The sequence below is a fragment of the Seriola dumerili genome, unplaced genomic scaffold, assembly GCF_002260705.1.
Source record: "Seriola dumerili isolate Sdu_G_001 unplaced genomic scaffold, Sdu_1.0 BDQW01001240.1, whole genome shotgun sequence".
Lineage (NCBI taxonomy): Eukaryota > Metazoa > Chordata > Actinopteri > Carangiformes > Carangidae > Seriola > Seriola dumerili.
Window position 1 is genome coordinate 446384 of NW_019175495.1, and position 24983 is coordinate 471366.

The window sequence follows — 24983 nt, forward strand, 5'->3', positions numbered from 1 at the left end:
GTGGTGGGGGGTGGGGGGGGGGGGGCTGAGCAGAGATGAGAGACAGAGGCACTTCGGGGGGTGTACGGATTGCACACACATTCACAAGGCTGCATGTCAGAGATAGCACAACAAAAGGAGGCCCAGCAGATTCAAATTAATATAATTATCAAGTCGGTTATTAATACAAAAGCGTCTATGGCGTGGGGCGGATTAGCCCACGGGTCACTGACGCACAGCACTGCGGGGAAGGAGTAGAAACCTGTGTGTGTGCAGTGTGTGGACTCACAAACACACACACACACACACACACACACACACACACACACACACACACACACACACACACACACACACAAAACCAGTTAATGTTCCAGCATGAAACCAGTTCAATAAACAGTGGAGAAGCAGACTGAGGTCTCACGCTCATTCTGTGTTGTTTTAAGTGTTTAAGTTCCTAACCCCCCACACACACACACACACACACACACACACGCACACACGCACACACACACACAACCAAAAGAGCTTGATAAAGTAGCGACAGGGCAATCTGTCATGGCTGGCTAGCTGGTCACATGAGGTTAATAGATTCCCCTGTATCTCACATCCCCTCGGCCTTCATCGCCGTCATCACCGGCCCTCTCACCATACTGGCATATCATCAGCGATAATCTCAGAAACAGACAAAATATGTCGCCGCTCTATTAACAGTGACCTGGAAACCGGTTGTACGGCTTATACATCCAAATGAGCTTCATTTTCTTTTGCGGTGTGCAGTGCTAATAGCTGCGGAGCAGAAAATGTCTTCATACAGCTCAGTACCGTCAGTGCATCTGCAAAGTCAATCTCACAGTAACCGGGTTCCTGTGGAGCATCTGTAAAATTCCACAGTGTTCCATAACTGAGTTGAATTACTTAGCTGGAATGCTTCTGAAAAAATACTTAACGCTGAATTAAATGTCTCTATTCTGACATTTTTCTGTAGAGTGAGACGTTTCTATAATTCTGTATAATGGTGTGACCTGTGGAGCTCATTTCCTGAATCCCCTGACTTTCACAAGAGCTCCATGGTTCTCCAGGACTCTCATGACCACTGAGAACTCCAGATATACAGGTGTAATAAAAGACCACTGTCTGCCAAGGTGCGTCATGCTGTACTTCATGTTAAAAGTCTGAACCGGCTGAAGCTGTCAAGCTCTGGGTTAAATTACCTCATCCCTCGTTATAACGAGCACACGCTGACAATCCCCCTCCCCTCTCCCCGGCTCACACCTGAGCGAGGACGCTGATGCCGGGAATCTGCGCACACGCTGACACAGGTAGGCTGCTGTAAAGAGGTCCCTTCACCGTGCAGTGTAATCATTTTCACTGGCTGCTCCCACCTCCCTCACATTCACCTTTAAATACAGTCTTAACTACTTTGCCTTTTAGAATTATGCAGAACTACAATTAGCCCAGGGTAGCAATTTAGCCTCATGCCTTATGAGTCTTATGTAAAGGTTAGTTTGTCACTTTAAATCTTCCTTTTTAAAAAGGGAGCACAGCTGGTTGGGAAGAGAGCGGGACTGCCACCCTTTGGACAACTAGGGCAACTACAACTGAATTCAGCTTTATTAACAAACTATCAGTGAAAACTTTATTTTTCAGCATCTAGAATCAATGTCACTTGAATTGTTGTGCCAAGATAAATACTGGTCATTTTTTCTTAAATAAGAATTGATAAAGTTCTATTTGTTAACATCAATAACTCTTTATGTGAAGCCACAAGCAGGATCTGTTTATAAGCGACAACTGGTGATTATTATGATCACTATTTTTCACTATATTTACTGGAGTATTGCTTCTTTGCTGCCATGACAACTGAGCAAAAGAACAAAGGCCATGGGATCAGGGAGAATTCTAGTAGGTCGTCCTCGAGTTTAAAACAGTTTAAACTCTTTAAAAAACACATTTATACCTGATTGTGAATGATGTGTATGAACAGTAAACATGGGTGTTAATGGTGTTACAGTGAATCCGGTTACCTATCGGTGGCGCCATAACACGACAGACGACTTTAATAGAAGCAGACATATTTTAATCTGTGATAATTTGGTTAACTTGTCTTTCTATGTAATTTAATGCCAACAAACCTGCCGCCTGCCTGGCAGACGTCTGCTTGTGTGTCTGAGTGTGTGTTATTTGGAATTGGTTGTTTGAGGTAAACGTAATGTGAAATGATTTTTTTTGCCTTTCTTTCTCTTGTCATGTTTTTCTAGGAAAATCAACACAGTCTTTTTATATAAAGAAATTTCAGAGCGATTTTCGCGAAGAGCTTCCTCTGAATAGGAATGTGCTCTTGCTTTGATAACAGGTGACCAGTTTCCTCCTCACTTTCTACACCCATTTGCACTCGGAAAATAGATGTTAGTTGAATTTTTGTGCCGTGATAAATGTTGGTCTTTTTCTAATTTTATCGTACAAGAAATCAATAAAGTTTTATGATGCACTTTGGGTATTGTGGATAATATTTTTTCTAGGAGTGAGTCGACCTAATGTAGCAGAAACAGCAGAGAATGTAAATGTTTTCCTGCGAGCAGAAGATGAAGTACGCTGCAGCACGCTGCTTACAAACAGGTAATGCACAGAAGCTCCGGTTTCCTCTATTAGATATTAAAATAGATTGTTCAGCAGCAGGGACCTGTCACTATTGGCCCGCTTCTCATCTCCTGATGATGGCTGCTCCTGGCAGGTCAGTGGGTGCGTTCTTGTGAGTTAGGTGTCAAATACTGACTGGTGACTTTTCACCACAGTGCACAATCAGACCATTGTGTTACTCTGGGGAAGTGAGAGTAGTAAATTCAAGTCATTACCAAGCAAAGGAGAAATTATCAAATGGTGAAATTCAGTTGTGAAACACAGAAAATTCTGCTTAAACTTGTAAAAGCGAAACGAGAAATGGACTGTGAAAAATAAGCAAACTAGACATAAAATAACAGGTCAAAGTTCAATGTGACAAATTTCGGTTTTCTCACATTAAACAGCATTAACAAAAACAGTCAAAACTCCCACCAGACATCTGGCCTATACGAGGATGAACATAAACAAGTGCACAATAAGGAAACACCCTCTAGCTGACCATTTTCCTCGTGCTTCTGAGAAAATGATCATATTCCATTAGTTCTTCTCTGAGGAGATAAACACTGATATCAGTTCAATTCTGGTCAAACTCAATAAACCAAACAACCTCGAGCTAACTGAAGATAAGACAAGGAGTGATGTTCCGGCCATGAAACCAATAAAACAGGATTTTACACCCCATCTGTGCTTATGTCTCCTTTATATTTCACACCCAAACAGTCTGAGCAGCTCTGAGGAAGTTGGTGTTTCACTTCACCCCTCCGTTACTTTTCCCACCCTGCTTCTTCAACATCAATCCTTTACATTGTCTCTGGACGCTAAGAAATAAAATCATATGAGTTTCGCAGACGCGTTGTATGCAAAGCCACATAAGCTTTCACACACACACACACACACACACACACACACAGGGACTGCAGTGGCAATTTGCTATCTCACCTCAATAGACCATAAAACCTACTCTGTGTTGCTTGATGGGACCAAATCAATTGTGGGGATTCATCTGCATTTACACTACACTACATACTTTATATCAGTGGCTCCTGGTCTTTTATATTGCCTCAGGTGCAGGTACAGCCCTGTCAGATGAACTGAAGTACCCCGTTCCAAATGTGTTTGTTTGAATTGATTTCTATACTGAATCTTGCTTAAGACTAGTGATTATATCAAACAATTTCAGCTGTTTATCCATTATTGTTTGCTGACTATCTCAACCATTATTCCTTTACGTTTAGTTATCTATTTACTTTTAGCTAGCCGTCGACCTCTCTGCTCGCGTGCTAACTCGTTTTCATGCAGTGTGTGTTGTGTTGCACTGTGGGTATTTCTTTTCTAATCAAAAACTAATTTGTATTGTTCAAATTAGCTGAGCTGCTCTACAGTCTGTCCAGGCTACAGCAGACGTTCTCCCTGGGGAACAAGTATCCCTGTTTCTGAATCACTGCTTCATGTGTCCACATGTGTGGTGACCATGTCCCACTGTGTCCACAATCGCATTTCGAGCTGTGGATTTGTAATTACCCAAGTGTGAACAAGGCCCCGCATATACACACAGGTCATGTGAGGGACCCGTTGTGGCCTCCTCGTTGGGTCATGTGAGCAGGGGCTCAGTGCTGACTGGGCCCCACTTCAAAACACTGACACAGCCCCCAGCTTTTATTGATGAATAAATAGCTGCATCCCCAACATAAAGGTCATTTTCTTCAAGCTGATCTACTTTAAAAACCTATGAAAAAAAAAAAAGTGGTATAATGCAGAAGTAATGTGTGTGATTGTAGGGGGAAAGATAGAGCACTGCAGAGGTGAAGAAAGTGCGTAATACTCTGTCTCTTATCAGTGAGAATGAGTGTGGGAGGCGGACGCAGGGAGGACAGTGTGGCAGGGTAAATGATGGCAGTATTGATCTCCGATGCTCTTTTATAGCCCTGTCATGTCAGTTTAGCACCTTGGCAACACTCGCTTTAGAGCTACATCAATACCGAACTCTGGCACTCAGCAAAAGACAGATAGAAAGAGGCAGACAGATAGAGGGAGAGGGAGGACAAATAAATAGAAAGAAGTAAATACCCACTGCAACATCAAGGACCCATGCTTTACAGCTCCAAACTTAAGAGTGAAGTGAGGACACAGACACCAAAGTTATCCATGTGTCACTGATTGGCTGTTAGCTGCATGCTAACACTTGATTAAAGGAATATTTCACCATTTGTTTTACTTTTTTTTTTTTGCCATGAATCTGAGTTGACAATGAAGTTAATCATAACTATGACTAAAAGTTTCCAGTGAACTGTTCCTTTAAGAGTACACAACGTTCACGCGGCAACTCAAAATCAGGAAATGAGGAAAAACGACTGAAAAAATAGTTTTAAATCTAAATGCTAAATACCAATATCATGCTAATATGGAGCCAAATGTGACATGAAGATAAAATAAACAAACCATCTTTGGCGTGTGATTAAAGAGCACTGGAATGAACAGACAAACTGGCTGTTTGGTCTGTCTCTTTACTTCTGGTTCAGCTAGCTGGACACTCTGTGTGATAAAGTGTTAGCTTCCTGTAAATGACCCACTGATCTACTGAGGTCACCAACGATTTCGCTGTCTGGCTGTGAGTTTGTCTGTCCTCGTCCTCTTTCACCTAACAGGTACTCGTTTAACCTGTTGTTAAAATAAGGGTCTATTTGCAGGTGCAAGACTCAGACTTCAGGGCAGACTGGAGGCTACAGTGAGTCGCTATCGGAAAGTGACAAGACGGGCTGGGGCTAGCTGGTTAGCGTGCTAACTTCAGTAGAAGATAAGACGTGATGGAGACAAGCGTTAACACTGCACAGCTCTTGGTGAGTAAAGGAATGAAGATTGATACTGAACTCGTAACGTTTCCTCTACACTGGTAAGTAAACAGCTGTTAATGCTAACGCTGGCTATGCAGCAATAGCTGCTTTGATTTGCTTCTATGACAGTATTATAGTATTATCATACTGTTGTCAAGTGGTGGCTGGTTGGACATTTAGTTTAGTTTAGTTTAAACTGAAAATAATGAGTGCAAGCTTAAAACACGGCCATGTTGCTGCCAGCTCTCAGTTCTAAGTATACTTGCATGTTTGGATGAATTTGTCCCTGCTACTACTTTTATAAGATGAGTGCTGCAGCTGTATTAGCAATAACATGAAGAACAATTAATGAAAGACCTGATTCTCCCTCATTTCTTTAAACGATCGAGTGTCAAAAATGAGCTGGGACGGAGACCCACTGGCCATACATGCACACAGTACTGTGTTTTCATTGTTCTGCCTACTTGCATTTCTGCCGTTGTCCTGATTGATTAACTGACACCTGGAGTTGGATAACACTCACTTGGAATAAATGGTTTTGTAATCGGGCTCCACTGATGCTCCAATTCTGTTTGGTGAAGCAGAAAATGAACCCTGGTTGCATTATCTGATAGCCACTAACTACTGGATTTCATCTGCTGAGAGCAAAACATGCTAACATCTTTTTCTACAGCACTGCACTTCTGCTCTTATCAACCCCGGGGTTTAATGAACTTGATCTGTGTGGATTTATGTTCAATTATGGGTCGTTTTAGTGTTTTGTGATTGTTTGTGTGTGTGTGTGTGTGTGTGTGTGTGTGTGTGTTAACTGACCGGTCACAGGAGCACGCCACCAGCACACTGAGCAAGTTGTAGATGATGAAGGTGAAGATGACGGCTGTGATGGTGCCGCGGGGGATGGAAGAGCTGGGACTTTTCAGGTCACCTGGAGGACAGACAGGTTCACTCTACGTTCACAGAAAAATAATCAGGTCACCCACACACACCCACACACACACACACACACACACACACACACACACACACACACACACACACACACACACACACACACCTGCCTCCCCTACCTGACATGTTAGAACCAGCCATGATGCCGGTGCAGCCATTAAACATCACAGCGAAAACGGTGGCAAAGGTCATCATAGTTTCTGTTGTGTAATCCACAGTGTAGTCAGCTGTTGGAAGTAGGAAACAACAGTTAATCCCTGTAGTTGTGTGTCTATCAACATGGCTGACACTCCTCTGTACCTGCTCGCCAACTTAATCGTGTTTGACAGTGTTTAACTTTGACTGAAAACCATTTCATTCAGATCTTATGTGTTGTTTACAGAGCAGCATCTACTTAATCTCAAGACGCTGCATCTATTTGTAAAAAAAATCCATTTCACAGCTGCGAGCTGTGACAGGTCCTCTGTTTCCTGTTTCCTTTGTTTCCTGTTTCCTCTGCTTCCTCTGCTTCCTCTGTTTCCTGTTTCCTCTGCTTCCTCTGCTTCCTCTGTTTCCTCTGTTTCCTCTGTTTCCTGTTTCCTCTGCTTCCTCTGCTTCTTCTGCTTCCTCTGCTTCCTCTGTTTCCTGTTTCCTCTCTTTGCGTCTACACACCAATATTTCAAAAAACACACATTCTTTGATGAGGCTGAATGTGTACAATTAGAAATACATATATGGATCACGCCTAACTCTTTAACTTGAACTAAAAACAAAAACAACATTTTCTTCCTCATAAGATGCAACAGCATTTTACCTGAGGGAATTCCAGCAACAACAAAACTCATTAAAACTACTGTGCTTTATTGATTAAGGTATGAAGGTAAACAAAGTCCATGATTGAACAGCTAATATTACAGCTGTAGTTATATTTGTAAAAACACTTGATACAACAGTTTGATGGAAGGAAACAAACGTGTAAAAGTAACCAGAGAAGGAGAACTGCACCGCCACTCCACTCTCTTGACTCTTCTCTCTTAAAATATTCACAATGAGTTCATTGAAAATTATAATTTAATATGTCTCTGTGTGTGTTTGCATTCTATTTCATTAGATCTCAGGATAATCCAAAGCTTGTTGTGTGTAATAGTTCTCACGTGTGCCTGGGTGCATGCCCAAGTTACAGCAATTAGCTTAGTCATGCTTAATCATGTGTTTGGATATAATTCCCTGCAAACGGAGCGGAGCGCCTGGTTGGTTTTCCGTGGACATTAAGAACCGGAGAACATGTACAACATCTAATTACAGATCAGTCAAAACCTCTGTCCTCTGCCAGTTATGTATTATGTGATTATGTATTTTCAGAAAAAAACAGAGGTGGCAACAGGACAAAGCGCTCACTGCCACCAGAAAGCCTCTGGTTCTTTTCCCAGTAGAGCTAATTTCAGCTTCATTAGAGCCGGTGAGGGACCATGTCCTCGTCACTTGTCACTGCACTAGTGACTTGCACAACGGGGGCTGGGATCGAGTTAGCATAGTGTGGAATTCAACACACACAAGGCATTTTTGATAAATACAGTTGTTTGCTTTCGAAGATTGAGAAGATTGATACCACTCTCATTGTTCTACAGTAAAATATAAAGTTATCACCAGCAGCCAGTTAGCTTAGCTTAGCACAAAAACTGGAAACAGAGGGAAACTGCTAGCCTAGCTTTGTCCAAAGGTGTCCACATCTGCCTAACACAACCTCTAAAGCTCATGAATTGGCATGATTGATGTTATTTCTTTAATGTGTATAAGAGCTTTTATGAGGGTTTATGAAAAGGACAACTTCTTATTGACTTCTGGAAGAGTGTGACTGCGCCCACAAGAGACATTCAGTTCTCAGCACTGACACCATATCAGTGTAAAGGGCCATAGTATGAGAGAAAAGGGGATTCTACATTTACTGAAATTTAATTTACTGAAAATTTCATCTCCCTATTAACCTCTGTATAACTCTACTTGAAAGTATGGCGTTGTAGAGGGTTTAAGAATTAAATAGCTTAACTAGAGGCTAAATCACATCAAAGCCTTAGTTTGTACATTAATTCAGTCAAAAGAAGTTATTATCACTGTGTCTTTCATATTGCACTTCGGTCACAAGCCGGCATCATTCAAACATTTTATTTCAGAGCTGATTTGTATTTGCACAGAAGGTTGAGGCTCTGAGGAGAATAATATGAGAGTACACACCTACGACTGTTGACCTTTGTCTTAGAAACACTTCTAAGTTAGTCAGACTCTCCCACACATGGTTTATACAAGTCTGCCATTTAGCTGATGTTTACATTTCTTCCTCCTCCATAACTGAAGTCTTGTTTTAGAGCTTAGCTGACGACTTTTTCTGAGAGCAACCAGATCAGATGGAGCAACACAGTGTAGAGTGTGATCACCACCGCACTCTGTTTTCTTTGATCCAAACCCAAATGGGAACTTTTACTATGTTTTATAAAAAACCCGATGAGGTTTAAGGATCGAATAAAGGAGGAACAGCAGCTTAACAGGTTAACTCTGCAATATAAAGTGCAAGTTCTTCCATAATAACATACTTAAACTACTAGTGTGACCTACAACTGACACAAAATCCAAGCAAATTTACTATTTGAGCAATGAATTACATTATAATATAAAACTGCTCTCTCACTTAAAAACAGCAGCGTTCCAACTCTGTTTTGTTGTTATTTAATACAAGTTTAAAATATTTTAAAAAGCTAATTACACTGAACAACAGATGCAACCTGGTACAGTATCCAAACCACAGTTCACACCACCTCTTTCCTCATCTGAACTATTCTTTTATCTATTCAATTCTTTAAGTAATTACAGATTATTTGTTGGTATCACTAATTCAAATCTAACTTTGATTCGTATCATTGTCGTAGCAGAGATCAAATCAGGCAAATCATGTGTGGTATGAACACAGAACTTATTTGTGACTGTCGTCCCATTTCTGGACCAGCCTCCTCCATCTTACCCCACAGGTTCCCGAGCAGCGTGTCCAACTTGAAGCCGGTGAAGTTGGCCGTGGTGGGAACCACGGGGCCGGTTCCGTTCACCGCCGGGTTATGCGTGGCAGATCTGGGCAGGATGATGGTGTGAGGCCATACGGCGAAGAAGCTGACGAAGATGGTGCCCAGGACGAACATGACCACCAGGAAGATGATGAAGGTGGCCTTGGCGTAGATGTGGGCCCCCACCAGGCACACCAGCAGGCACAGCAGGGCGACGGCTGTACCGTAAAGCAGAGACCACCAGTAACCTGACGGCAGGACCTGGTAGGGGGAAGTGGCCCCGGTCCCGTCTAGGAGAGGACGAGATGTGTGAGGTCGCAAGGGAAAAGATAATGAAAAGGATTTGTTAATGCTTATAAATTGACAGAATGTGTTCAAGAGCTTCATTTACCCAGGAAACATTGCCTGAGCTTTACTTTCTCTTCTAAAAACTTCCTGCTTCCTGCATTTACACCTGAAAATTCCTCTTCCTCTGGGAAACACATCTGCAAATCTCATGCTATTCCAGGAATGGTTATGACATGTTGAGCTGGACGCGTTTTACGAGCTGTTGAGATCAAACTCACCCTCTGGCACGCCGAAGGTGCCCACGATGGCCTCCACCAGACCCAGCACATACAGAGCGCTGCCGCACACATTAGCCAGGAAGAACATGATGCCGATGCTGCCACCAAACTCCGGACCCAGCGCTCGGCTGATCATGTCTGAGTGACGTTAAGGCAAAGTACGCTGACAAAACAGGCGTGTGTGTGTGTGTGTGTTTTTGTATTTCTAATCCCATAGAAAACCATTAGAGTTTAAGACCTTAACATCAGTGAAAACGGGGTATTTAATTTCATTGGATTACTCTTTCACAGAGGGTAAATATTAGGCATAGGTTTAGGTTAGGGATTACAAGAAGCATAAAGAATATAATCATGGTTGGAAGGTTTGAATACAGTCAAAGCAAAGTCCTCCCAAGCATGATAATAATGTGTGTAGATACAACTTCATTCCAATGCCCTTATCAAAATATTATGACAAACGGGCCAATGAAAAGTGACAGTAAACTGCCCGGTTACTGAGGATGATCCATGGATATAAATATCAGATTATATGATGCATATATATCATCTGATAAACAGCACTGATTGGAGTCATTTACCAAACTGCTGGCATGGAAGCACATTGGCATTAATCTCAATCACAAGTGCTGAACAGCGTCTTCTAGTGCAATCACTAAACAAATCCAGCTCCGTTCAGTGTCACAGACGATGCCTGAGTGAAACAAAGACACTGTCTGTTTAGTGCAGCGAGGAGGAGTGTGTGCATTCTGTCGACATCTTGACCACCGACGATGTTACTGATACTGCGCTCACTGTCATGTGACGCTGTGTGTGTGTTGGCGATATGAGGATACAATAGGCTCCCCCGGCGTCCAGGGCTCCATTGGTGGAGATAGCACAGACTGACAGCACGGTCATACAGATGATGAAGTAGGCCACCAGGAACATGGCAATAGCTTGGTACAGTCCAGACTGGCCAACCACAAATCCTAGAAAGAGAGAACACACACACACACACACAAAACACTGATGATCAGCTGACTGGACACACGACTCCTGGCCTTGCACTAACATCAGAGAGGTTAAACTTCCCCAGGAAGAGCCTACACACAGTACGGGGGATGTAGCATGTGAATCACATTAATCCAGCCAATAATCATCAGCACATCAACTCTTTGATTTGAACCACAGACATAAATACATATTAGATGCACTGTGCTTGTAGTTGATGTGATAAAAATATAATAATAACAATTTAATAGTAAAAAATATTTCTGGAAATTCCCTGAGAGTGCACAAAATGACTCATGACAACACACACTCGTTGCTAAAAGAGAAACTGGAATCACAAGATGGAAATGTTTCCAGTTTCTCTTTCATGTCTTTACTGTAATGTTGACGTCTGAGGATCTGTACCAGGAAACAGATAGTTCCCTAAATAAACAGTTAAAATCAGGAACTATTTTATCAATGAGAAAAATGAGAGAAAGGAAGAAATAAAAGAATCAGGGAGACAAACTAAAGGAAAAACTGAAAAACGAGTGGAGAAACAGGAGGACAGCGCCCCCATCCACGGGTCCTCAGGGGTCACTGGATGGTCACTGAAACAGTCACCTGATCTCAACCCAGTGGAACACCTGCGGGAGATTTTGGAGCGACGTGTTAGACAGCGCTCTCCATCACCATCATCAAAACACCACATGAGGGAATATGTTTTGGAAGAATGGTGTTCGTCCCTCCAGTTGGGTTTTCTTTTAATTTATCATCTGTCTGTTTATATGTACACACACACACACACACACACACACACAGACTCACACACACAAGTGTAGAGTCTGTGTGTCTATAAAATGTGACCCACAGCATCGTAGGATTATCAGGAGAACATGTCGTGGTGGACGCTACATTTCCTGTCCCATTGTTAAGGACGGTTATGTGCATAAAATTCATGTTCAAAATTTGGACATTCAAATAAAATGGTGGACAGGTAATAAACACAGTATATCGCACTTTACAGTAAAAAGGGAGTGATTCTGTTCACAGCCAATCGCCGTATCCCAAATCCATACTACATTCTGACTCTAAGCAGATGTTTAGAGTGCAGTGTGTTCAAACTAGAAAGGTGAACATGAATATGAATTGAATATGGCAAATTTTTGAGTGCGCTGCTGATGCACAAAAGAAATGAGGAACTACACACAGCCTGATAAAATGTAAATAAACTGCGCTCAGCTGGGTGGAGGCCCACGACTGGCTGGTCAAGTGCTTGAAGGAGGGAACTTTGGGGAGACAAGGTTGTTGTCCTTATTTAAAAGCAGGATTTTATTGACCCCTAACTCCTCCAAAAAAGATAATACTTGTTCTTAACACGATATCTGCAAACACACATTTTGTAAATAAAAAAAGGAAAAAGAAAAGAAAAAGTATTTCAGATGCTGGAAACGAGTGATTAAAATAACTCAAATCTCACAACTTCATGAGTAAAGTCATGTGCATCTAATCGAAGTGTATGAGGAGATGTCAGTGTCACTACACACCATGTTAGACGCGCATTTACCACATCATGACCACTTTCTTCTTTCAACGACTGTGACCTTTGACTGTATATATTTATATAAAATCAATGACTGCGACTAACGGCATGTTTCCATGCTCTGCCTTTATCCTCGGTGCTGCTTTGGATGTCACATGATCACAAAGCACTGGACCCAAAATCTCATGGCACAAAGTACCAGGTTATGAAGAAGGCAGCAAGCACAGTTAATAAATGTTACAAAGGTTTTTAATAAGGGTTTTCTTTGTTTTAGCGTTAATGGTGATTTTAAGCACATTTTTAAGATGGCCATGTTTTTATTTTAAATACCATAAAAATATAATTTGATTTATGAGGATAAGTTAGGTTATGATAATAAGCGTATGATGGCAGTTTAGTTTCTTCATGCTCACATATGTTGAGGTTTTCAAGGCTGGTAAATTTACCAGTTTAGTTTCACATCCACAATGACACCGCTGTTATTTCCTGAACAGACTTAACATGCTACAGACTGAGAATAGCAGTCGAAAGTCCCACACAGACAGCTACTATGTGTGTCAATGTGAATCTGTGCATGTGTGTGTGTGTGTGTCTGTCTGTGCACTTTGTGTGTTCACTGCACAGCAGCTGACATCTCACGAGACTGAGGGGGAGCAGGGGGGGAATGTGAGAGAGAGAGTTAGTTAGAAAACAACTTTGAGGTACAAAAGGTACAAAAAACACACACACACACACACACACACACACACACACACACACACACACACACACACACACACACACACACACACACACACAAGCACACAAACACCCATATACCTGCAACTGAGATAACAGACGAGAGAGGATGAACTCAAGTCTGGTCTCTTTCTTTCTGCTGAGACAGTGGGAACGTAAAAGCTTGGACTGCATGACCTGATGATTACTTGCTTCACATTAGCGGTTTTTCATAGAAAAACAGAACATTAACCCACTTCACATTGACCAAAGTTACTCATTTCAGCTTTTTTAACCTTAAACTTATGCAATATTACACAAAATGAAAAGAATACTTCTGCAGTGCCCACAACAATAAGAAAGATTTGACCTGTAGAGACCAGTAAGTTAAGCAGTTAACTTCCCAACAGATAATAACACTTTGAGGACAATGTTACACCTACTATATTTTTTATAACTTAAATATTAAAAGCCTGTGCATCTTAAGTTCATCCCTTTTTGCTGTAATCAAACTTCTGCAGGGGTTAGAACAATTTTGCAAGGGGAGGTAGGCTGTGCCTAAAGAACAGTCTTATCAAATATTTCATTTTTACCTAGTAAATGTAAATACGGAGGAAAAGCTCTCCTTCTGACGGAGAATTCAGCCGCCTAGCAGGTGACTGTGTGGGATTTTTGAGGGATTTAATGTAGAAAGCTAGTGATTTTCTCACTGAATTAAATTTACTGCTAAATTTAGTGACATAAAACAGACTGATGCTACATTTCATTGGTGATTTATCCTAATCAAGCAATGCACAAATAGTTTCCTTCTATCCAGACTTACTCTCACATTCCTACCACAGGTTATCATGACAGATGCACAGGGCATAAACAGGGGGTTTTGAGGGCAGATGTGTCTATGAAACCTGATATGACTTCCTCAAAACTTAAAAAACTCTTCTGTAATTCATTTGCTTCTCAGTCTACGTGACCTTTAAATGAACAGTACAGCATTGTGAAAATTATAAAGGGACAAAAGCTTATAATTGATTCATTACACCAGTGCAAATATTATCAAGCGCAATTTTCTTACTATTAACTTTCAAGTAGTTTACACGCCTCATTAGTGGCCTGTGCATGCTTATTCAGACAGATGAACAAAGTTTATGATACTTAAACATGATGCATTTGATGAATGGCGTGCATGCCGAATTCACCTGTGGCTCCTAAAAGGCAAAAAGGTTCGTACCAGTTATGTTGTAAACCTTCACTGAAACGCAAGGAGACGTAAACAACGTAAAATCTTATAATTCCTAATAGAGTTTGGCGTACCTCTGCTGTTGAGCAAATCACAACACAGTATGCACTGATTTACGTGGGCATCACCTTTACTCACCTATTCTGAGAAAGACCACAACGCTGAACATCGACAGCAAAGTAGGGATCACCACACCGAAGAAGGTGGAGAGTTTCTTCGGTTGTTGCCGCTGGTGGGTAGACCTCTGCCTGGGGCTGCCCGGGTGCCGCTCCGGGACCTGCCCGGCCGGAGGTGACCGCTGCTCGGATTCATTGACGCTGGTGGAGAGGCGATAGTGGAGAAGCGGGGTCCGCTCTGTCATAGTGAATCCTGCCTCTGGACAAGCTTCACAACTTCATAAAGTGCTCTGAGTAATTCCCCTGCGAGCTGTCACCGCAGATGTGGGCCAGAAATCTGACTAACTGTTTCAACGAATATGTCCGACACGTTAACGTTTTTTTTTTTCTCCCTCGGACGTTAGTTAAGGTTTATCAGTGACGCCTCCCAGAAACCGACTGGTAAAAAGTCAATCACCTAGCTACATAGCTAACCGGGAAAGTGCTTTTGTTATTAGTAAAATACCTTAAAATAAAACCGACGTAGTAAACTTACATATTAAAATAAGCAGTCCCTTTACATAGTATTAAAATGCCAGTTACAAGTCCACACGAGCTGCCCATATCTAGCCACTGTGGCTCTGGATAATTTCCTCGTAAAACTATTGAATAGAATATCATGTGATTTACGAACGTTAAGTCGCCGCAATCACAATTAGAACTTCCGGTTGTGACTATCAGTATAAAAGCTATTGACAAGGTCCGTGCATGAAGTATCATTCTTCCGCAGTTGTTCACGTTGAATAATAAAAAAATGCCAGTTTAAGGGGTATTGTCTAATTTCATTGTCTTGCTTAAGCTGAGTGAAAATGTATGTTTACGTTTGTGAGCTCGTTCTTCATTAGCCGATGCTGCCTAAACGCTGTTAACGCTTTGCGTGTGTTATTGTCCCACTGAATGAAGATGTGCAATTCAATTCAATTCAGCGCACCAAAGCGTCAGTTTGTTACATTATTCAACTTGTACAGTAAAAATTGAACAAGGAACTCGAGAGCCGGAAATAGAAACAGCTCGTCTTCAAAGTAAAGGTTGCACGTTTTGAACAAACGTGCTGGCTGCAGCGGTCAATTTAAGGAGAGCTAAACTAAATAAATAAACAAACTGTCTAAAAAAAAAAAATGAACACAATTCATAACTGTTATCGGTGTTTAAATGCTAGCCCAAAACTGATCAGGAATACATTTTCAATGAACACTGGAATTATTATAGAGTCCTTGGTTTGTTCTCCCATATTGGTTTAAAGTGAGAATGTATTCATGTACTGATTTTTGATTTAGAATTGTACATAGTTGTTTGTTCAAGATCATATCATAGAATTTGACCCGTATGTGCACTTTTACTTGTAGAAATATAATCACTCACACCTGACTGACTGTCATTTAATGCCTTACTATACTATAAGGTTTTTATGCCTTACAGTACTATGAGGATTTATGACAATTTTATGCCTTGAAATACTATCATATTTTATGACGTTTTTATGCCTTACTACACTAAGTCGTTTTTTTGTGTTTTATTCCTTAATATACTATGACGTTTTTTGACCCCTTTATACCATATAGATGACAGCCGAGTCATTCTATAAAACGGGAGCCATTTGGGTCTGCAAGATTTGATGGGATGCATAAAGCACAAAAATGTACAAAAGTGAGTTTCCAAATCTTAAAACCATTAGGTCAAGTACTCTTGCCATGATATTAAATGAGAAAATACTATTTATAAAGACTTTAGCCGTTTTTCCTTAGAACATGGCAATTTTCACGTCCGTATTAAACAACATTTGTATCTAAAATATCACCATTAAATGTTGTTTTTTTTTATCAAATCTTTATTATTGTCAGGATTATATGTGTGTCCCTATTTACATAAGATATTTATTTAATAAAAACATACTTTTTTGTAAGAATGTAATGATTTGTGTGTGTCCCTCATTTTGATTTACCACTCTGTCACACTAACATGTTTTGTCTATATACAATGTACTGTTGCTTTTAACTAACACATAGTCCATAGACACCCGCTGGTCAAACAGGGCATTACACAATGGTGTGCACACAGCGCACAATCCTTCCCCAAGGAGACATTTTCAACCCTTCCCAGCGACATTAACGGTACTAATTCACCTTAAACATGTAAAAAAAAAAATCACAACAGCTAACTAACTAACATATATTTCATATATGGAAATTTAACACATGTACATATATTACATTTGCATACGGCATTGTAAATTCAGATCTTAATAAATAAACCGTTTGGTTGATGGCATTAAAAAAGCCAGTGTCTTTGTTTTGGAGGGATGGCCGGGTTTTTGCATCCCTACCAATGTTGAGACCAAATCTACGCCCTTGGTGTGATGGTGGCCTGGCACTGGTCTCTGCCCTGCTCCAGTTTGCAGTGTAAACTTCTGTTGATCACCACAGCCTGCTTCAGCCTCTGGGCCAGCCTTCTGTTGTCAACAGTGACCATATCCAAGGCCTTCTGCAAGGACTCCAGCTGGAGGGTTCAGACACACCCACACGCACACGCACACGCACACACACACACACACACAGACACACACACACACACTTCTCTCTGTCATTGTGTGTGTACATACCCTGTGAGTTCCCACAAGAAACACATACATGGCAATTATATTCCATTTTTCTAGAACCTGGAAAAACGGTCACGATGGAGGCTACATTAGGAACACTTCAACATTAAGTTAGCACTAACACTGTTAACAGGAGCAAACAGTTAGCCTGGCTCTGTCTATTTAGCAGCATCTTTATTATTAAAAAAAAAAGCATATTTCCCACATTTTCAAACAAAGTTGACCTTTGGACACAGAAATCATTTGCTGTGTCCTATGATTTTTCCTACTTGCTCCTGTGTTTTTCACCTGTCATCACATCAAATGGCAATAAATTACTCTAAATCTATTTTCCACTGATTCAGTATTGGCTAATTGCACAGATACACCAACTGTGTCTGACACTTAACTTGTTCTGACTCCTTTTCTTTTCACATTTGCCAGTTTTTCAAAATCAATTTGTAGCCTGAAGAGTTGTTATTTATCTCCATTACCAAATAGAGTTTATTTCTGACTCCTGTGCAGAATTTCAAAGGAGAAATTTATATAAAGTCACCTTGTAAAGGGGGGAGGGAAGGGAATATATTCATTTCTTGATGACATGAATAAAAGCAAAATGCATGTTTGACATACAGTAACTTAATTCCAACACATACTGTACATTACGTGTGTAAGTTTCTTAATAGCTTCACCAGTAAGAAGAATACTGCTCCAATGTTTTAAAATAACATTACACACAATATAAAAAGCCTGTATAAGTAGAAATAGTGTGATTTCTTACAGCTCTGTTGTTCTCAGAGTGAGTAGATGTCAGGAGTCGTTGGAGTTTCTCCACCTCCACTTGGTGTTTCCTGATTTCACTCTGAGCTTGCAGCCTGACACAGAGGGAAGCAACAGCGACATCACCAGTTACACAACTTAACATGATCCAAATAAACGAAACTCTCATTATACATACATATAAAGTGCAGAAAGAGTGTAATTACAGTTACAAATACGTCACATCAACAGTTTAGACGTGTCACCGACTTGACAGTATTCACAGCTGTCACATGTCGTGTTCGTGATCTGATGCAGTTCTGACCTGTGCTTGAGGGTGACCTGCTCTCGCCCTCCGAGCTCCTGATGCAGGCTCTGGCTGTGGAGTTGGAGTCTGGTGTGGGAGGCCAGGGCGCTTTCGAGGGTTTGACTGACCACACCCCCTGCAGGACCAGAGACACCCTGCAGCACCTCCAGATCACTCATCTACAGCACAACACGGGTGATGTTACGGATCACTGTGAGGACAAGTTTGTTCATATATCTGGGGCGGATTAAAAAATTAAAGTTTAATCATTTCAATTCAAATTCAATTCAATTGTTGTACCTTAAATTTCCCATGTAAATTTCCCAATTTTCCCATGAGTGTCCTGTTCTCATCCTGCTGACTCTGTAAGGCTGAGCTCAGAGATCCCACCTCTCGCTGCCAGTCACAGGTTCACAGGCCACCAACATGAAAAGAAAGCAGTACTATGACCAACCACTGAATGAGTGAAGTACATATTCTTGCTATCCTTCATCAGGTGGGATGTGACTCTAGCCAGTTTTACCTTGGCTTCGCTCAGCTGGGTCTCCAGACTGCTTTTCTCACCCTCCAACTTCATAACAACAAGACACAACTGGTGGCCGAGAAAAGAAGGAACAGGGAGCCACAAAAGAGGAATTGTTTCACATCTTGGTGCAACACTACCCATCGTGCGAAAACACTGCAGCATTTGTTGAATATACCTCATTTTTTGAAGCCTCCAGGTCTTTCCTCATGGCCTCCTCCTCTTTTTGGGCCATGCTCAGCCCCCCCTGCAGCCTCTCAATGGTTCGCTCAAGTAGCTCCTTCTGAGTGGCCGCTGTTTGTTGTGCAGTGGAGGAGCTCTGCAGGAGACGAGCATGTTCGCCTTTAATCTTCCCTCTGAAGAAAAGACATATTTTTTTATGGCTAAAAAGTTGTTTCCAAAAACATTTTTCTTATATTTCATGACCACTTCAGGTCCAAAAGTTCTAATTGCATCACTAGCATCAGTGTTTTCCTGCAACTTCCTTTGAAAAAGAAAGTCTCTGAAGTAGCATATACACCGTCGGATAATACTGAATCCCAGACTTCAGACCATTATTGTAGGTGGCTGGGTCTGCAGCACAGTGAGACAGATTTCATTAAGTGATGACACTGAGGAAGAGTCAAAACCTGAAGAATCCTCCATCATATCAGATGATGGCTGACAGAGACTGAATCTGATTTTTAATAAAGGACAACTATCAAATATCAGTGTGAGACATTATAAACCAATATATCTGTCTAACCTCACTGTTCTCAAATGTTAATATTTCCTCCTCGCCCACTAACATGAACTCCTCCCTTGTGAGACAGTGAACTCAGAGATGGGAAACAGATGCAGCTGATTATTGCTCAATTTGCTGCTGATCCATCTGTCTGAGAGGTTTTCTTAGAAATCGAATGTCTGCGAATCTTAACTGTTCGTATGAAGTATTTGTCCTGCATCTGGAAATAATTTGGGGCTAAAGTAGAAATCCAGTGATGTCACAGTGAGCTACAGTTAAGAGTAAAACTCGACTGATATCAATTACCTACAGTAGAACACTGCTGATGTCACTGAGAGCTACGATTGAACTCTAGTGATGTCATTGAGAGATATAATAGAACTCTAGTGATGTCACTGTGAGTTACAACAGAACTGTAGTGAGGTCATTGTTCTCTACAGTAGAACTCTGGTGATGTCATTGGTATCTACAGTAGAACTCTAGTGATGTCATTGAGAGATATAATAGAACTCTAGTGATGTCACTGTGAGTTACAACAGAACTGTAGTGAGGTCATTGTCCTCTACAGTAGAACTCTAGTGATGTCATTGTGAGTTACAGTAGAACGCTAGTGATGTCATTGTTTTCTACAGTAGAACTCTAGTGATGTCATTACAATGTTGTGGCTTTCTACACTTGCTGATTGATACTTCCTATAAAAGTGAGGAGGTAAGTTAAGAAACGAAGGTGAGACTCACAGCTCCTTCCGCAGGTTAACTTTGTCTGTCAGCGCCACCTGCAGCTCAGTCTCAGTGTTGCATGTAGCTGCCTTCAGCAGCCGGTCTTGCTCTTGCAGTCGCTTGACAACACGGTTCCTCTCTGCCTGAAAGACACAGAGTGAAGCAAAGAGTCACGCTGTCTGAGTGAACACACAGACCAGAACTGAGCTGAGAGCACTGACTACATTTATACTGTATATGTACATGTTTATATAAAAGGGCTCCTTGGAAAATGGCTCAACTGGATGAATGGCCTCAACAAAGAGATGTGGAAATATTCGTGTGACCTGACCTGGACTCTATCAGCAGCAGCTTTCATCTTTCTGCCCTCTTTCAGCAGTTTGCTGTTTTCTGTCTGCTGCCTCTGCAGAGCCAGACAAACACTCACATATATTGAACACCAACAAGAATAACATCATGTGCACTACTGATCACATATTTTATGAGATGAGACATTTACAAATGGTATTTCCATTCTCTGATCTTTCGTTCTCTGTACTCACTTCCAGTTCAGCTTTCAGCTCAAACACAAGGGAATCCTTTATTACTGTGAAAATCAAACAGAAAAATGCAGTTCAACGTCTAAACATAATGTGTCGCACTGGAAAACAGATAATATATAAATCAGATTTCTGTAATACCTGACTGTAGCTAGAAATGGTTTAATATAAAAAAGCAGATAAATAAGTGACACAAATTCCAGCCTTTCCTTGAGATACACTACAACATGCAGCAGGCTTAAAGGGACAGAGGAACAGTTCCACCTCTTGGGAAATTGTCTAACAATTGTCTGTTAAATATGAAGCTATGGCCAGGAGTTAGCAGGAAGGAGCAGCTACCATGGCTCTGTCTGTAAGTTATAAACATCCTCCCGCCAGCACCTCTAAATTGCACCAATTAACAAGTTATATATAATTTGTTTAAACTGTATTGTGGTGGTTTTAAATGTTATGTGCTGGACCCAGTCAGGGTGAATGTTTCAGTCTTTGTGCTATGCTAAGCTAACCAGCTGCTAGCTGTAGCTTTATATATAATGCAGAGCTAAGAGAATCTCATCTAACTCTCAACAAGAAATCCAGTGAGTGGATTTCCCAAAATGTCAAACTACTCCTTAAGTCGACATTTAACTTTTACACTTTGTTTCTTTTGAAGTCAGCATCAGGAATCTGCTCTGTTGTTGGGCCCAAACAGCAGCCATATTTTCTGTAAGTGTTCCAGTGCCTTGGATTTGAACAAACTATAACATGACAACTTATTAAGCAAAAAAGCCAAATATTCTTTAGTTTCAGATTCTGAAGTGTGAGAGTTCTCTGCTTTTCACTTTCTGTCTTATTTTATTGTAAATTTGGGTTTTTTTTTGCTGTTGCTCGGACAAAACAAGCAACTTTTAAGACGTCACCTTGGGTTCTGAGAAACTGTGATAGGCATTTTTCATTATTTTCTACTTATAACCTTAGCCCACTTTGTAATTCAGGCTGATGGGGTGACTTACTACATGAAAACTTGTCTTTCGCAGCCTAGAACAACTACCAGGCTCCTGAGTGAGGATCTGACCACATCAATTCGAAACTTGACAGACAGCAAGTGAAATATACTGAAATTTGTATGATGTACGTCTATGTTTTTCCTGAAAAGCCTTAGAACAGCATTGTGTGATGGTTGTAGCACAACCACAGCTAACCTGTCTGTTCTCTGAGCTGCTGACAGCGCGCCTCCAGGTGTCTGCCTCTGTCTTTTTCTTCCTCCAGTTGCTGCCGACTGGTCTGAACCTTCACAGACAAGACCTGGCACTCGGACTGCAGCAGCAGACCCTGGGAGGTCAGAATCAGACAGCATGTTAGCTGGTGTTGGTCATCACTCTCATCACTCTGTGAGCTGTCTTACAGTGTACCTGTCTCCTCTTCATCTCCACCACTCTCTCCATCTCCTCAACCCGCTGGAGGAGCTTGCTGTGAGAGTTCATGGCTTCAGCGGAGCGGGCGGACTCCTGCCTCATCTGCCCTTTCATCTGATCATTAGAAAGTTTTGGAATTAATTTACTCATTTTCAGTGGGTCAAGGCTAACGCAATAAATGTTTGACACAAGATGACAGGGTATAAAAGGGCTACAAAATGAAAGGAATTAGCCACGCACCTCCTTGATTTTCTGACTCATCTCTACTTTGACCGTCTTCAGCTCCTCAGCAGCCACAGCCACGTCCATCTGGAGGGAAAAACAAATGTAATATTTACAGTCCATACAGTGCTCATTGTTCACCTACAGCACATTTTTGTTTTTTTACCAATTTGAAAGCAGCTCAGAAAATATTCTACTGAAGAGAAAATGGCAAGAAAACAAAAATAAGCTGCTGATGAAATCAGCCAAATAATCAATCATCCAAAGTATCAAAATGTCAAATAACACGTGACTGTAGTCAAATTATTTTTCTTATTTTTATTGTGTTCATTCTTGCTTCGTGCCTCAGCAACACATAATGGAAAAATACTGAATACATAAATATGTATCTTATAATTTTGGTTAAACACAAAATGGAAAAGTTTAAAATGTGCAAATCTGTTTTGTCATTGTCACTGAAACATTGTCCACAGCACTATGACACATCAATGATCACTGTGCAAAACAATGGAGAGGCTGTCCAAAATGTGGTTGATCCAGAAAGTTTCTTTTGAAAGGCAGAAATCGACATTATACACACTCGGATCATTTTAAAGTCACAGGGACAGAGTTTACATAAGTTATCTAAATCATTCATTTGGAAGTGAAAACAGTGGTAACTGTCAAAAACATTATCCCATCCAGTGGTGATGATGCTTCTCTGTGTCTATAATGAAAATGGTGAATAATATGTCACTATAACTCTAACTCAAAAAAATATCATATATAATGTTACCTTGGTAACTGTAGCTGCCTCCACTGTCTCCCACAACCTCTGTACCTCTGTGTGAGCCTCATCTCTCTCCTGGTAAGCCTGCTGAAGTTGGTCCCTGAGCTTCATCACCTCCCTCCTGCAGGCCTGCTGCTCCTCCTCACTCTCCTGCTGCAGCGCTGCCAGCTGATGCTTCAGATGAGCTGCAACAGGAAAAAGCTATTTTCAACACATTTTTTATATTTATATCTCTTCTTAATATCTATAATTATAGTTTTGCAACTGTGAACTGTGTTATGTTTCAATAGCTCCCAGTAGTAGTCTATGTTGTTGTTTGGATACTACTGCTTCGCTGAACCCTGATAGTAGCTGCTACTGCAACATACCAATACACTGACTGAAATCACTAATGTTTTTCCTTTTGTCAGTTAGTTACAGAAAAGCCATTACCTGTGTGAGAGAGCTCCAGTTCTCTGTCAGTCTCCAGACGGAAGATGGTGAGTTTGAGGGTCTGTAACAGACTTTCCACGCGACACATACGGCTCACTAGAGAGTCACGCTGCCGCCACCACAGGCCCTCATCTCCCAGGGCCCACTGCATCTTCAGGGGACTTTGCGTGGCAGCCATTGCCTCTGCAGAGCCCGAGATTTCGTCCCTGGATACTCCCAATGCACCCATGCCTCGGATTATACCTTCAGCCTCCTTCTCAGCCAACAGCAGGCGCCGGTGCAGAAGGGCCAGAGTCTCTGGGTCTGTGGCCCCAGCACTGTGGGGCAGGGTGGCTGAGTGGGACATTCCCACACAAGGGGATTGGGTGCAGGCACGTGTTTCTGCCACTGTCGCTTCACTCCAAGTACATTTTTGAAGTTTCAAAAGCTGGAAATTCACTTTATCTACTGTTAGGTTTACTGGTGTAACCCATAAACGTTTAAGGACACTGTAAATGTCTTCTAATTGAAGTCAGACACGAGCTACAGTCGCTACTAGTTTCTGGCACCATATTTTACAATGAACGAACTGCAAAACGCGCAAACAAATTACAGCGACAGGATATTTCAAGTTGCAAGAACAACAAATAAAGTAAAAAAATAAAGTAAAACTTCGATATTTCCATTTAAATCTCAGAAATAGTCGCTTTCTCAAAGTCAAAAACAGTACTGGCTCAGCTTTTCTCACCATAACCGCCGCTACTTCCGGCATCTGTCTCCATAGCGACGCGTCTTGGTGCTTCACTTCTAAACAGTTTCTCTGCTGCATTCAGGAACTATCGGAAACTACGTAACCCTCGTCCATTGGCGACAAAAGTTGACTAACACTACAATTGTTAAGAATCACAGGGTGTGGAATTATGATAAATATATAAAAGTAGATTCAAAGTATATTTTGCTGTGGTATCCATGTTACTCAGGATTATTTTGGAGACGAAGACCGCCAGCTTTGTTTCAAATTATGATGAACATGGTGTTTTTCCATCCTTAAGAAGAAGAAAAAAAGGTCTCAGCTGTTTGGAAATTTGGGGTTTGCTATCCACGATTATTTATTAAAACGAGGTAAGACTAAATATTAAACACAATTCTCCGTATAACCCAATACAAGTCAACAACACTGCAAACTAAAGTCTCCATAATGACCGTGAAGTTACAGCTTAATATCATTAACTACAGATCTTTCTCGAGGCCACGATACTAATTTCACAACATAATAATATCCGTATGGTTTGCGGTTCTGTGATGTTCACGGTCAAGCCCATATAAACTGAATTCTTTAAACAATCATAGAAATCATTATTTAGAGATCTTTTGCGACGCCCTGTGGTAGATACGCATAATAACATGACGAAACATGATTTCACTTTCTGTTTTGGTGAACTGAG

General features: G+C 41.2%; 2 protein-coding genes across 2 annotated transcripts in view; both read right to left on the reverse strand.

Moving 5' to 3' along the window:
- LOC111238221 (solute carrier family 12 member 9-like) overlaps positions 1 to 15181 on the reverse strand; it is a 58884-nt gene extending 43703 nt beyond the window's left edge. The window contains exons 1-6 of the mRNA XM_022767633.1: positions 14580 to 15181; positions 10809 to 10943; positions 9976 to 10113; positions 9373 to 9699; positions 6500 to 6607; positions 6246 to 6357 (exon numbers count right to left, since the gene is read on the reverse strand). Of these exons, the coding sequence (XP_022623354.1) occupies positions 6246 to 6357; positions 6500 to 6607; positions 9373 to 9699; positions 9976 to 10113; positions 10809 to 10943; positions 14580 to 14802 (1043 nt within the window). The 5' untranslated portion in view covers positions 14803 to 15181. The remainder of the gene's footprint in view (positions 1 to 6245; positions 6358 to 6499; positions 6608 to 9372; positions 9700 to 9975; positions 10114 to 10808; positions 10944 to 14579) is intronic.
- A 1705-nt stretch (positions 15182 to 16886) lies between these two features.
- LOC111238230 (coiled-coil domain-containing protein 150-like) lies at positions 16887 to 18995 on the reverse strand. The gene is made up of 4 exons (XM_022767645.1): positions 18939 to 18995; positions 18256 to 18416; positions 17953 to 18046; positions 16887 to 17092 (listed from the first exon to the last, which is right to left on the reverse strand). The coding sequence occupies exons 1-4, from the start codon at positions 18993 to 18995 to the stop codon at positions 16937 to 16939; spliced, it is 468 nt and encodes a 155-aa protein (XP_022623366.1). The 3' UTR covers positions 16887 to 16936.
- Positions 18996 to 24983: the final 5988 nt, after the last annotated feature.

Coding starts and splice junctions, on each gene's coding strand:
- LOC111238230 (XM_022767645.1), bottom strand. CDS start 18,995: ATGGCCCAAAAAGAGGAGGAGGCCATGAGGAAAGACCTGGAGGCTTCA. Junction 18,047..18,255: donor CAGGTCACCCTCAAGCACAG/GTCAGAACTGCA, acceptor CCTCTGTGTCAG/GCTGCAAGCTCAGAGTGAAA. Junction 17,093..17,952: donor ACTCTGAGAACAACAGAGCT/GTAAGAAATCAC, acceptor TGAACCCTCCAG/CTGGAGTCCTTGCAGAAGGC.